This window comes from Manis javanica, chromosome 13 (assembly GCF_040802235.1).
Source record: "Manis javanica isolate MJ-LG chromosome 13, MJ_LKY, whole genome shotgun sequence".
NCBI classification, from domain to species: Eukaryota; Metazoa; Chordata; class Mammalia; order Pholidota; family Manidae; genus Manis; species Manis javanica.
The window spans coordinates 65,665,923-65,680,171 of NC_133168.1; the positions used below are offsets into that span (position 1 = coordinate 65,665,923).

At 45.4% G+C, this 14,249-nt stretch overlaps 1 protein-coding gene across 4 annotated transcripts in view; it reads left to right on the forward strand.

Annotated features, from left to right (window-relative positions):
• Positions 1 to 14,249, forward strand: part of UST (uronyl 2-sulfotransferase) — a 284,724-nt gene that overhangs the window by 176,211 nt on the left and 94,264 nt on the right. For all 4 annotated transcript variants that reach the window (XM_073219733.1, XM_073219734.1, XM_073219731.1 and 1 more), the window contains exon 5: positions 1,312 to 1,465. In XM_073219733.1, the coding sequence (XP_073075834.1) occupies positions 1,312 to 1,465 (154 nt within the window). The remainder of the gene's footprint in view (positions 1 to 1,311; positions 1,466 to 14,249) is intronic.

A 14,249-nucleotide genomic window follows, 5' to 3' on the forward strand; every position in this document is an offset into this window, starting at 1 on the left:
TCATTCCTGGCATCGGGAGGTGCACAGTCTGATGGGAGAGGCACATGTGTACACACAGTACACAGCTGAGTGAGGGCTGAACATGAGGACAGGACTTCATAGCTGAAGGATGTAACTGTGATTTTGGGCTGGGTTTGGAAGGTGAACGGAGTCTGCCAGCAGGAGGGGCAGAGCCACGTCAGTTTGTTTTCTCTGAGCTCTTTCTGATCCCTGACAGAATGTCTGGGCATCTGCATCAGAAGGTCATAGGGTCATGGGGTGAGAGAAGCCTATGGGTCCTTCAGGAGGTCCCCAGAGCCAGACCTCTGCAGAGCCTGGAGTATCCTCCCGGCTTCTTCAGGCTCACTGCGCTCAGGCAGTTCAAAGAGAAAGGGGAGGAATCCTTAAGAAAAACTCAGCCAACCGAATCATTTTGTTTTGGGAAGGCCGTGCTCTTGGGCCAACATCAGTGCATTGTCTGATCCCCTTCTGGAAGGAATTAAAATGGAACAGCTAGATATTTGTTTTATTTTTATTGAAACCCACTTGCCATCATTTGAGGATGATTATATTGATTTTTGTTGCACTCATGGTATCCTTTACATTGTTACTCTTCTCAACTCTGAAATCTTCTTTCCATGGTTCAGAGCACAGATTGTGGTGCCAGATCACCTGGGTTCATATCCTGGCTCAGCCACAAGTTACTCACTCCCTCCCTGCCTCAGTTTTCCTAGGTGTAAGTGGCGATAATAATGGTTTCTACTCCCCTGAGGCATTATGAGGCTTAGGCAAGTTGGTCACAAAAATATTTACATCAAGGTGAGCAGCAAGCATTTAATAAATGTTGGCTATTACTTCCCACTTCCCACAGAGCACCATAACCTGACACACTTCGAATCAGGATGTAGGATAAGTACCATTTCACCCAGTGAGGCAATCAGAATTTACCAGTCAGTTCAACATTCCCTGAGGACCAACCACATGCTAGTGTAGTGGGTCAAGGAATACAAAACCCACGGTAGCATGGCAGTGCTCACCTACCAATAAGAAAAAAGATATCTTTATCTTCACATCAACAAATACCATTGTTTGTATAGTTCTGCAGACTAGTCTTCCCAGCCTCTCACAGGTACCTGGACAGATACTTCCTGTACAATAATAAATGTCCATCTAGAAACACTGCTTGCTGATTAAATTGTTCGCTGGGACCTCAGCAGTCAGGGCGATCCGATGACAGTGTGTTAACCTAGAGGGGAAGCGGTATCTCCCTAGGCTTGTTTCCTCCAGAAGCGATGGGTTGTAACCAGCTCCGTGTTTGTGTGCGTGTGTTAGGTTTGGAGGAGACCAGCCTGTCTACATCAACATCATTAGAGACCCCGTCAACCGGTTTTTATCTAATTATTTTTTCCGTCGATTTGGAGACTGGAGAGGGGAACAGAATCACATGATCCGCACCCCCAGCATGAGGCAGGAGGAGCGCTACCTGGTAAGTCCCGTCGCATCCACGAGAAGGTCCCTCCCCTGCCCTGGGAGCAGCTCCCCTCCACCACCCCCCAACCACCTCCCTTCCCATGGCATCTCCACGGGGCTCCACGGGGCATGGTCACTTCCTCAGGGAGGGAGTTTTTGCCAGTGAAAAACTAATTGTTCCAGATGACTCAGGTCCTAATGAACATTTTCTCAAATGACTTTCTAGTCTTGTTTCCCTCAGTCTGTCTTCAGTGCTAGGTTTTAGGTCCCAGAGAAGAAAGCACCTTTCCCCGGAATCCTAACCAGCACTACTGTTGGTTGGATGTGTTGGGGACTGTCTCTTAGAGGGTCACAAAGTGCTTTCCCAAACCTCATCCCGCTCAATTCCCCTGCAGTCCTGTGAGGGAGGGGTTTTCAGATGAGGACCCCAAGATTCCTAAAGGGTGTGGGCACTGCCACAGCCCTGGGTTCCCTTCCCAGTCCTCCGACTCCAGGTTCAGGGTTCTTTCCTGCACAGCACAACAGAATCAGGCCACCTCAGCTGAAAACTGTTCGCTTTTTCTGGACCTTGCTGATTTTGACCCCAGTAATTGTTCCCACAATGTGGAGTTAGTATCAAAAGCGGGTCAGGGGGTTGCAGAGCAATGCATCTGGCAACCAGCGCCAGAATAGAAGATACATTTCTCATTCTTTGCGAGCAAAAGCTTGCTGAGTAGCTGAGAGCCTGTGAGGCTGAAATCTGGTCTCTGTGTCTGAGCGAGCCCACTGGGGTCACCAGACCTGTCCTGGGCTGTCACACACAAGCAGAGAGAGAAGAAACTCGTTAGGGACCAGTGCCCATCTAGTCCCACCACTGGCCTCTAAGGCAGAGCCCACGCCCACTGCTCCTCAGCAGCACCCTTGTAGCTAAAGGAAAGTATCATTAATTGCATCTCCAGCACAACACCAACATTTCTGTTTCTTCATTTAGTTTTTTAAAACGTAACAAAAGCATGTGTTGGAAGATGGGAGCATTTGGGGATGATGCCACTTTCATTTCTTAAAATTCATGATTAGACTTGGGAAAACTGAGGTGCAGGGGAATGAAGTGTCTTATCCACTGCTGTGCAACTGAACTGGTCCAGGGATGAACCAAGACCAGAAACCAGGGGTTTTGCCTCACTGTTCAGTGTTTGCTCAGCTACCTATGGTTTAATAAAATATTTTGATGGGATATTTTTAAAGTGGCCTTTATTTTTTTTTTTGAGTTTTTGATGGCAAATATGTGGTCTTTTTCTTTAAACTACATGTTATGAATATAACTCCATAGTTTTTATTCAGTGACAGGTATGTATTCAGAGTATAGACCCACTAACTAGAGGAATAATATCTACTTGGATTGCCTTTATAGTTTGTATTAGACCTTGATTAGCATTTATTTTTTCTTTTAAAAACATAAAACAAATTCCATTTCATCAAAAACTATTACAGGTGTCTGTCTCAATCCTGACACTAAGAAAATTAAAGCCAAGTTATTAGCAGAAGATGTTGAAAAACCAAAGATAAGGAAACAAGGTTGATGAGCTCTGCTCATCAAATATTAATGTAGATAATAAGTAAATTCATAGCCTTCTATGAAGGTGAAAAGTGATTTGAAAAAGCAAGAAAGTGGAGGGGCTGTCCCCGAGGACCTAGATGCCTGAGGGAGTGGGGACAGGCTGCAGTGTTAATCAGGGGGTCAGGGAAGGCAATGAGGATTTAGCAAACAGCAACAATTAGAATGAGAGGTGAAGATGGTCAGGTGGTAACTGGGGGAACGCAGCTCCAAGGGGAGGGAGCAGCTGGACAAAGCCCTGCAGCAGATGCGTGCTCAGCTCACTCAGAGATCAGCAGGCAGGACAGTTTGGGTGGTATTGGGTTGAGGGGTGGGGACAGGGATATGGCAGGAAGTGAGTTCAGAGACGTAAGGGTTGGAGACAACAGATCATATAAGGCCCTGTGAATCCTGCAATTAGTCTGAGTTGGGAGGAAGTAACATAAAGGACCCCAACTTGAAAACACTTTCGTCAGTGATTCTTATTCCTGAATGCCCACAGAAATCTGAGCCCTTCACCCAGCAGGGGATGTGTCATCCCACTGGCCTTCAAACACATTCAGCAATTCTCTCTTCAGAGGAGTCAGGACTCTCCCTCCTCTAGATTCGTGTCTGGCTGAGCCTTACATGCCTGTCCTGGAAGTCTCACAAGGGTCCTCACACTCACAATTTCCAGGGGCAGGAGGAGCCTCTACTGCAAATGGAGTCTGTGGGATGGTGACCCTAGAGTTGTGCAGTGCACAGCCTACACAGCTGTTGCACGGGGCTCCTAGTGTTTTCTGTACTCCCACCAAGTTCTGTACTGGTTATGTCATTTCTCTGGGTGATACAGTGTCTTAACTTCACTCTTCTTCTCTGAACAGCTCATAAGCTCTTGGGGGACAATATAGGATCACAGTCCAATCTATGTCCCTGATACCTAGAAAAAAGGTTGAAATACTGGAACCTCAGCAGCACTCTAATTAACAAAATAGAGTGCTCTTTTATTTTATAAAGTAGCTAGTTAATATAATACAATAAAATAAACAACAGTAAAATATTAATATAGGACTTGAGGGGGAAATTGTCTGGGTTTTCTACCCTGTCAAAGTTTTGCCATCTTGTAAAACGTTTCACATAACATAGTTTTCATATATTCACACAAACAATAAGTTGCAATCATTTGTAAACATGAGAGAAAAAAAACACAGTTTAGATTCTTTTTTTTAAAACCCCCTAAAATGTTGGAAGTTGGTAGTGGAGGCAAGTTATATTTTTGAAAGTTGGCAGCTGACTTTATGGTGTGATTTGAGAGATTCCGGAGAAATTTCCCTGCCTGAAATTCTACCCTCCGAGATCTGCGGGGCCCCTCTCCACATGTAAGCGCTGTGTCCTGGGAAGGGCCTGGGTCAGGACAGCTCAGCTCTTCCTTGGCAGGCCCCAGCCGGAGAGTGCTGCATCTCCAAAGCAGCAGAGGGAGGAATTGGGGGAGCAGGAAGGGGGATGGGCAAGGAACATGTGATGCCTTCATGCTCCAGCCCCAGCCTGTTCCAGTTAAAAGGCTGTTTTCTTGTTCAAAGGATGTTTGTTTATTTGGAAGAAGATATTCTCTTGCCCTTTTTTTTTTTTTGATAGCTGTAACTTTTTATTCCATCGCCTTGGTCCCATTAGACCCTTGATATAAAACTGCCCACTTTCAGAGCCTGTCCTTATTTTGGCAAGCCTGGGTGGTCAGTTGTTTGACTTAAAAGAGGGTGTTGTTTGTGTCTTGGTGGGATATGGGGCAGCTGTGAGGACACCAGTGTCCCCTCAGTGAGGCTCTGCGTGGGGGTGAGGGCCTGAGGGGACCCGGTGCCTGGGGAGGCAGGCAAGGCAGGCCACCCCCTCGGAGCCCCTGTGGCCAGGAGGCCTCTCCCTATACACTGCACGCACACAGAGTCACGGGTGCTGGCTCACAGCGGGCCTACTGATGTGCTCACGTTACTCCACATCGCGGCACTCTGAAGCCACTTGCTTTATCCAGTTGCCAAAAATCAGGCAGCTCTGCTCCTGGCCCTGAGCCTTGCAGAACTGCTTAGCATACAGCTGAGAGGGGCCTGGGCCTCTGAGCCTGCCCTGGGGTGAAATAATATCATCGTGTGGTGCTGGGTGGTTTGGAGGAAAGCAGAAAAGAGGAAAGGGATGTAGGATTTGCAGAGTCCCCTGAGGTCAGGAGGAAACTCTCCTTTCACAGGTGCAAGAGTAGGACCTGGGTCTACGGACGAGTTAGGGGCCCCACCAGGGGTAGAAGCCAGGCCTCCCGACTCCACAGCTGCGTTGTTCTGTCACTTGGACTTCATGTTTTACTTCCCGAATGGTAAAGGGAGAAAAAGACTAGGGGCCAGTTTCCATGCTTTTTGGGCAAAATCCGACATATCTTTACAAAGACAGAGCTGTTATAACAATAAAAAATATATATATATTCAAGCATCTTCTATCTACTTCCCATATTTTCTGGAAACAATTCGATTTTCTAAAAATTTCCATTTCTTTCCAAACCATTCTGTATTTACCAGAAAATAATTTTAAAGTAAATTATTGCTTGAAAAGTAATCAACTTATAGCAAGCCACACTGTGAAAGGCAGTTCCCTTAGGCTCATTTCTCTTTGTCCAGAGCCAGAAACTCTGCTCCCCCTTACACAGGTGGCTGCCTCCTTTCTTGGTGTTAGCATCGTAAGTTGGGGCAGATCTGAGCCCAGGCACTGGGTATGTCCCAGCCCATGAGACTCATCTCCAGCTCGAGTCTGGCCTCATTTATTTCCAGGGCAGGGAAATACCTGGCACCCAGAGCACAACTAATGAAAGACTGAATGATTGCTAATGAGAAGCAACTGTTGTGATTTACAGCAAGGGAGAGCATCTCGTTCCTGCTGAAACCACTCCCTTTTCCAGCCACTGAGTTTCCCCAAAAATGGATTTCTTGTGTTGCCATTTCCTCTCTGTCAATCACACATGTGTGATTTGTGCTTGCTTTTGCCTAAAACCTGGCCTTAGGACGTTTCATGGTGAAATCTCCTGCAGAGAAACCACTTGGCACTTTCAAACTCCAAAAAATGTCAAGTTGGGCTCCTCACCCAAACTTACTGCAACCTCGGTAGATGATCCTCCATTTGATGGAGTAGGAAGAGGGAGGGGGAAATTTTCCCAGGGAAAAAGCCTGCCTGTGTGATGCTGCTTATTTGGCTTGGCTACAAGGCGAGGAAAGCAATGCATGTTTAAAAGAAAAGATGCGTAATTTGCAGCTTCTTAATTCATAAAGAATTCAGTGAATCATGTTGGCCCAGTTGGATTCTGGGGAAGTCTGAAAACTGGCCAGCGTCAGCAAAGGTCCTCAGAAAGCTATGCATTTCAGTCTGCTTGAAAGTTTTGGACTCTGAAATCCTTTAGCTTTGGAAATTGTATATATGAAATTTATGTTCTGTCCTGGAAATTTCCACTCTGTCCTGACCATCGGAGGCTGTCCTGGGAATGAAACCTCAGGCTTTGCCTGTACCTAAACAATAACTTTAATGAAAGAAATGAGTAAGGGATTTGGATGACCTGCTTTTTTAAGTGTTTCAGTAAATAGCTGTTTTCCAAATCTTTGAAGGTAAGAAAGTAGTGCTGTTTGCCTCCAACTAGTTCATATTTGACTTCTGGTTGCAGTCTGAGATAGCAGCCAAGGACATGATGTACTTATTCTCCATTCTCAGCTGCCCTCGCTGGGTGAATCAGCCAGTGATTTACCTCTTGGAACCCTACTTTGCTCACCTATACAATGGGAATATATTACCTACCTTGCTTATATCACAGCATGGTTGGAGAATGAATTGAACACTCTACACAGAAATGCTTTGAAAGCTAAAACACTCCAAAGTACGACTCAGCATTGATGCTTTTATCCCTGGCTCTGTCAGTGGCTCCAGGTGACCTAAAGAGACCGTTTTTCCTCCAGACAGGGGCTTCCGTGCTGTGGGGAACCAGCAGGGACTGCTGTTCTCATGTGGCTCAGGCCCCCCGGGGCCGTGTCCTGAACTGTCAGGTCCGCCCTGCAAAGATAGCAAATGGCCCCACTAGACCCCTATCCCTGGGGATTCATTTCTGAGGAAACTGTTTCTCTTTGTGCTCCCAACAGCTGGAGACACATTTTGATCCCAGCCTGCTAGCATACATTTGTCCAGTGTTTATTTACTTGGAACCCTGAGGTGGAGTAGGCACGGGGTTGTGAAGTCACAGAGCGGCTCACTGTCACCCCCGAGGGGTGGCGAGGAAAGGTGCACCAGGGCTGAAGCGCCCTGACCACTGTGTGAGCCGTGCAGAGGTGCAGGGCACTAAGGAGTCCCCATTTGAGAGAAATATCTGGGAAACCCATTTGTCCTGAGGTGTATTGGAAGCAGGGGTCACAGCTGTTTTTAGAACCAAAGGCCATTTCTGAGGTTTAGCGATACCTGGAAGAGCCTCTGGGGGCTTCCAGTGGACAGAGAAGATGACGGCACAGGAGGGGGCAGGAAAACACAAACGGATCTTGGAGAAAAGGAGGAGCCTTGAGAGGGTGGCCAGCTGGGAGCCTGGTGAGGGGACAGAAGGCTGCCAGCCACCACCTGAGCTACCACCAGTGGCACAGCCATGTGTGGTGTGTCGCGGGTGGGCGTAGCTCTCCTTGTGTTAGCTTGTTCGTCCTCACCTGGCCTGGTGTAGGCATTAGCACCCACCCCTCACCCCCCTTCTACAGGCTAGGAAGGCAAGCTCAGAGAGGCTAGGGGGACAAGATCAAACCTCGGACACGAGGATCTTGGATTAGGCTGCCTTCATTGCAAGGAGCTCAGATCCACTCAGGGCACCTCAGGTAATGGGTGATGAAGAGGAGAAATATGGCAGTAGTTAGAGGGGTGTGTCTGGTAATCAGGACAGAAGGACCACACCTGCCCGCAAAGACCAGGGAGTGCCACACAGAGCCAGGCCACATGGGAAGAGCAAGGAGCAGAGGGCAACCCACTGCCCTGGGAGGAGACTAGAAGCGGGTCAGAACTGGAGCCGGGGCGAGCGACCAGGTCATGCTGGCATCCAGGCTGCCCAGGGGCCCCAGCTCCCTCTGCTGTGATTTTGCCCTCAGCCTGTCAGCCACTCATTCTCCTCTCCCCTCTGTCAGCAGCCTCCCCATCTGTGCCCATGATGCTGCCTGGGGTTTCTCTCCACTTGAGGTCCTGAGAGTGACTCTGACCCACCCAGCTGGTCACTCTGTCCAGCAGCCCCCAGCCCTGCTGCAGCAGAGGGGGTGGCTGGATGGACGGGACAGGAAGGAGCCTCCTGCGTGTATGGTACCTGTGTTAGTTTCCTGTTGCTGCTGCAGCAGTTTACCTCACATTTCATGGCTTAAACAACAGAAATTTCTGGTCTCACAGTTCTGTAGCTCGGAAGTCTGACACTGGGCTGAAATCAAGGTGTTGGCAGAAGTGCATTCCATTTTGAAGGCTCCTATTTCCTTGTTCATTCCGGTTGGCAGAATCCACACCCTGTGGTTGTAGGACTGAGGTCCCATTTTCTTGCTGGTGGTCAGATGAGTGCCATTCCCATTTCCAGGAGGCATCTACATTCCTTAAAATGTGGCCCTTCCCCCCATCTTCAAAACAACCAGTGGTGGGTCAAGTCCCTCTCATGCTTCGAATCTCTCCTCCTTCTTCCATCTCATTCCTCTAGCCCAGCGGAGAAGGGTTCTCCATGGTTAAGGGTTTATGTGACCAGAGTGGGCCCATCCAGGTGACCTAGAACAGTCTCCCCATCTCCAGGACTGTGACCTTAGACTCATCTGCAGAATCCCTTTTGCCATGTGAGGTACCAAATACACTGACCAGGGTTAAGGGTGTGCATATCTTCATGGTGTGACATCTACCACAGTGTCACTAAGGGCTGCAGATACTGAGGGTACTGTGAAGCTGATGTGAGCATGACAGGCATTTTGAAACTTGGCCTGTCTCACCCACCAGTGGGGAGCCCACATCTGCTTTCCACTGTGGCATGCCACCTGCAGTGGCACCAAACTATGGCTTTCCTCTCCCTGGTCTGCAAACCAAGTGGCCAGGCATATGTTCTGGTTTTGTTCCTTCTACTAGTGACTCATCCATCCATCCATCCATTCAGTAACTATTGAAACTGGAAAAGCCCAACACCGATAAGGAGAGAGGTCATAGCTCAGCAGCACAGGAATTGTCATTGGCTGGGCTATGTTTAATTAACAAAAAAATGATGCTGACCCTTACAACCTGAGGATGCGAGTGAAGAAAGAATTCAGTAAGAGTCAGGATCCTTGGGGGAGGCTTCCCAGAGAGGGTGGGAGCTCAGTTTTAGGCAGATTAAGGTGGGGATGAGGATCAGGAGGACACAGAAGCAAGTACTTGTGCAAAAGCCTGAAAGCCAGAAACTGGCTCTATGGTAAACTGCAGAGCCTGGCTGGAGCAGACGGTTTAGGGAAGCAAGGAACTTTGGGACAGTCAAGCTATTCTCCAGATGTCCCCACAGAGGGGAAGCAGAGCTGCTCCACTAGCTGCTGAATCAGGTTTGCTTGGCCTGCTCACTCCCGGGATGGTCCCATTAGACCTCAGGGCTGCCAGGGCACCGCCAGGTGCATCCCGCTGGCCACCTGTCAGCTGAGCTCGTCTGCTCTGCCCCTCGCCCCTCACTGTGAGTCAGCAGCCCAGCTGCAGCAGTCCTCTCACTGAGGGTTCAGCCCTGCTTCCCTGCTGGGACAGGTGGCTCGTTTTTATGATGGTGCAGTTCTCAGCCTGGTGCTCCCTGGAATCACCTGGGGGCCCTGTCTGCACAGCCAAAGATTCTGGTTTAATTGGTCAGGGGTGTTGCCTGGGCTTTGGGACTTCTTTTAAAGACTCCCAAAGTGAAGCCACCATCTAGCTGAGGTTGGTAACCACTGAGGAATAACAGCACATCCACCCTTCTCTGTGTCAGCAGGAACTGCTATCACTGAGAGACACACCTCCTGAATATCTTCTGGAGACTTTCTTTCTGAACCCCCTGCCCATTTGGAAAAAGCTGTCATTCTCTTCAGAAATGTTTCAATTTGTAAGGCTTTTAATTGGCATGTACAAATAAATGTCACTAATAATTAAGTGTAATTAAAGAAGTACAAGATTTATTGTATTTATGAATATTCTATACATGTCTTAAGTCAGACTTTCTTCTAAATTGAAGTGGGTAATATTTATTGTATAGAAACCAAAGAGTATATTATACTGTATATTTAAGATCTCCCTTTAAGAAGCCATGCTTTAGACAATAAAGCAGAGAGTAAGCACTTTCATGAATGAAATATTTTAGCATGAAGACAGGTTTTTATTTGGTCAATGAGGCATTTGGACTCCATTACCATCTCTTCAAAGACACATGTCACTCTTTAAGTGCAAGCCAGTTCATACAAATACTTATAAATAAAAAGACATAGGTGAATAAAACTACACTAAATCCAATCAGGAAATGTTCTTTAAAATAATATTTTTTAAATGCAGTCAGGGATCTTGCTATTCAAAGAAGTTATGGGGTGAAGTTTCATGTCAAGGGAAAAATTAATGGCTCAATTTATCTGTTTAAAAATTTGAATTCATACCTTACACTTGTTTTTCTGAACCTGGCGTACCTCTGTAGTTGTCCTCAATTTACTTTGCCAAAGTGTAATATTTTTTCTCTGCCCAACTGTTTCTACACAGTGTAAGTTTCCCAAAGGCAGAATGACCTCCAAACATGTTCTTAAAAATATTTTGCAAAGTCTGAAGACAGGAAAAGTAAGTGCAAAACATCTAAAAGATTTAGTAGAATCTCAGTTTGAATTCTAATTGCAAGTACTTATGAAAATGTCAATATTAACATGAAATAGCTGGCGGTTTTTCTAATAAATGTAAATTGAATTAGATAGTGTGTAATTGGAAAAATGCTTTCTCAAGTCTTACAATCTGTTCTTTGCACCTTGCTCTCTAATGGCTGGAAATTGAAGGAGATCAAGTACTTTTGCCTGCAAGGAGGATAGAAACTAAGTGAGAATGACTGACCATTTGGTGCCACATCAAAGGCGTCTTCCCAAAGCATGGGGCACAATAAGGATATTTGCTTGAGCATATTCTTACAAGGGAGCCGGTAAATGGGACTGAGGGATGGGGAGCCAAAAGTTTGCTAAGGGCCTTGGGGCTTCCAGACTCCAGGAAAAGTCTGTCTTCAGCAGAAACAGGTCATAGATATCTCCTGAAATGCAGCTGGAAGATCAAACTTACTTTAAAATATCAAAAAATTTAAATGCTTGGGAAAGTTATAGAATAAATAATCAAGTCTGGAAATTGTGATGATCTTAGCTCTAATTAGTTCTGCAGAACACACTTAACAAACCACTTCAGTTCCCTTTTATGACTGACTAATGAGTGTCACAGACAGGGTAGAAATGATACCAGCAAATGTGGTTTTAGGAGTTTAGTAGGAAGTTTGATCTTATCCCACATGACATTTTCGTTGATCTTCTGGGAAAGCAGCCAGAAATGAATGGGACAGGTAGGGGATGAGCTGGCTATAAAATAGGCACAGACCACTTTTTCTCTGACCCTGAACACATGCAGATATTATTCATGGTTGAGTGAAAGAATTTTAACCAAAGCCCTCTCAATTTCATGACAAATAAAGCTTTTTTAAAATGGCTCTGCATTTCATATTACAAAGCCAAAACACATTGGAATTGTATCAGCATTCAGCTAAACCTTTCTATAGTCATTTCCGTTTGCATTAAAAGGGAAGGTCACACTGTTATGGCTTTTATAGTGAGATGGCTGCCCCTTTGCCACCCTACAGAATTTTAAACATTCATTTCCAGTTTTTGAAATAAATTGGCCTCTTGGGTTAGACTTGTAGAAAGAATTAGCAGGTGTGTAAAGGAAGGTTACAAGTTCAATAATAGATGGAATAGCTTTGATGATAACAAATCACAACAATTATGGCATTCCATATCTGATCACTACTAATCAAATGCCTGTAAGTTTCAGAAAAGTGCTCTAAACCAAGTCAATCAGATTAGCCTCAACTGGCTTTGATTACTGCTAATCTTTATTGCTCCAAGTGAATAATTACTCAGTATCAATTATAGTTATTTTTTACTTGCTAATATAACTAACATATTTTTTTCTCACTTGCTAGTATGTATTGCTTCTTAAATCCTTCAAAGTTGTTCATGTTTGTATGAGTTTTATATTTTGAACTGAAACGTAACTCTCTCAGATGATAAGATATACTCTCCTTTTCATTTTAGCACCCATGACAGCTTCCTGGGCAAACACCCAGCCCACCTTTCAGTCCATACTTAATAAACAGATGCAAGTATGTCCAGAGTACCCATGTGTTTGCCTCTTTCCTTCACTTCCCTGTGCAACTTCAATACATGTTGACCACTCACAATGTGCCAAGCACTGAATGGCAGTAGCTCTGGCAAGATGGGCATATGTTCCTACTTCTTGCCTCTACGACACCCAAACAGACCATCGCCTCCTGTATTCCCTTATTAGTGAGTGATCCTCACATCTGTTCAGTCACAAGACAAGAAACTCTGGAGTCATCTCTGCCTGCTTTCTGTCCCTAACCACCAACCCATATTCAGCCAGTCTCCAACTTAGCAAGAATCCTGAAAATGATCCTGAGGCAAGAGCTTGGGCAAATGGTCTGAGAACTTGGATGGTGATGCCAAGAGCAAGAATGAGGGATTGGAGAGAGAAAACGGAAGGAGGGCAGGCCAGTAGGAGGGCATGTCCTCACACTGGTTGCTCCCATGGAAACCAAGGCTCAGGCCTGCCAGGATCTCCGAGGATAGTAGAACTTTCCCTAGAATTTTGCTGCCTGAGGAAAGGAAGAGGGGAGCCTTTACCACCCATTTCATCCTTTGTTGTCATGTTTGCCCTGTGAAGCCTTAACTCCCTCACATCGGGGCTGTGCGCACATGGGTACAAGGCGGGCTCTCAGGTATACCACAGGAGCAAACCCAAGGGATGTGTCGAGCTCTGAGGTTGCTCTCAGGCCACTTCTGCACAAATCTTGTAGCTGCAGCAATGGCTAGTATAAAAGGTGGCCAGGAGGACGGCAGGGCACAAGAGTGTCCAGTCCAGCTGCCAAGCCTGTTGGTTCTTTCTCCTTGACTTCTCTCAGATCAGTCCCCATCAGTGGTCACCCATAAAGCCCCCATCATTTTTCTTTCACCTTGTTATCAGAGAAAGCCTCAGAGCCAAACCTGTCTCCAGTTCATCTGCTAAAGTCACAGCATCTACATGCAGTGCTGACATTGTCATTCTCCTGCTTAAAACTCTTCTATGTCTTTCTGCTTCCTAGATGGCATGTTAGCTATCAATATTACTATCATATTATCATTATTGTGTAACCAAAGAACTTCACAAGTACATGTGAATCTACAATTATCTCCATAAATCTTTAATGCAAAAAAGGCATCATAAACCAATAGAGAAGAAATAAGTTAATTAATACACAATGTAGGAAAAATGGAAATGGGAAAGAGCCAGTTCTGGAAAGAGGATGCTTGAAGTGTGCTTTGATCAGCATTTTTGGGGGAAAAGCAGTAAGTGAAGGCTGGCAGGATAGGTCCAGATTAGTAAGAATCTTGAAAGCCACCTCCCCACATGCATACCCAAAATATCCTATTATTATTTATCGGGTTTACATTCCATTTTAGATGTGCATAGAGAGAATTGACATTTTTATGTTGAGTCTTATTTGAGAGTATCTTTTGCCTTTCCATTTATTCAAGCTTCTGTTATATCCCTTAAGAGTTTTTTAAAGTTTTCTTTCTTTAGATCTTACACAGTTCTTAAGTGTATTTCTAAGCATTTTATCTTTTTTGTTGTAGTTCTTGTTGTATTATTACTATTATTAACCTCTGTATACTGTTTTTTTTTCAAAGCAAGGTGTGCCTATTTACTGAGAGCCTGCTATGTTCAAGGAACTGTAGTGATACAGTGAGAGCAAACATCTTGAAAGTGCTTTCAAAGAGTGACTGTCCTTTTTTTTAATGAGATTATGTTTGATATTCATTTTCTTTCATTATTTTTTTTTGAGAGGGCATCTCTCATATTTATTGATCAAATGGTTGTTAACAACAATAAAATTCTGTATAGGGGACTCAATGCACAATCATTAATCAACCCCAAGCCTAATTCTCAACAGTCTCCAATCTTCTGAAGCATA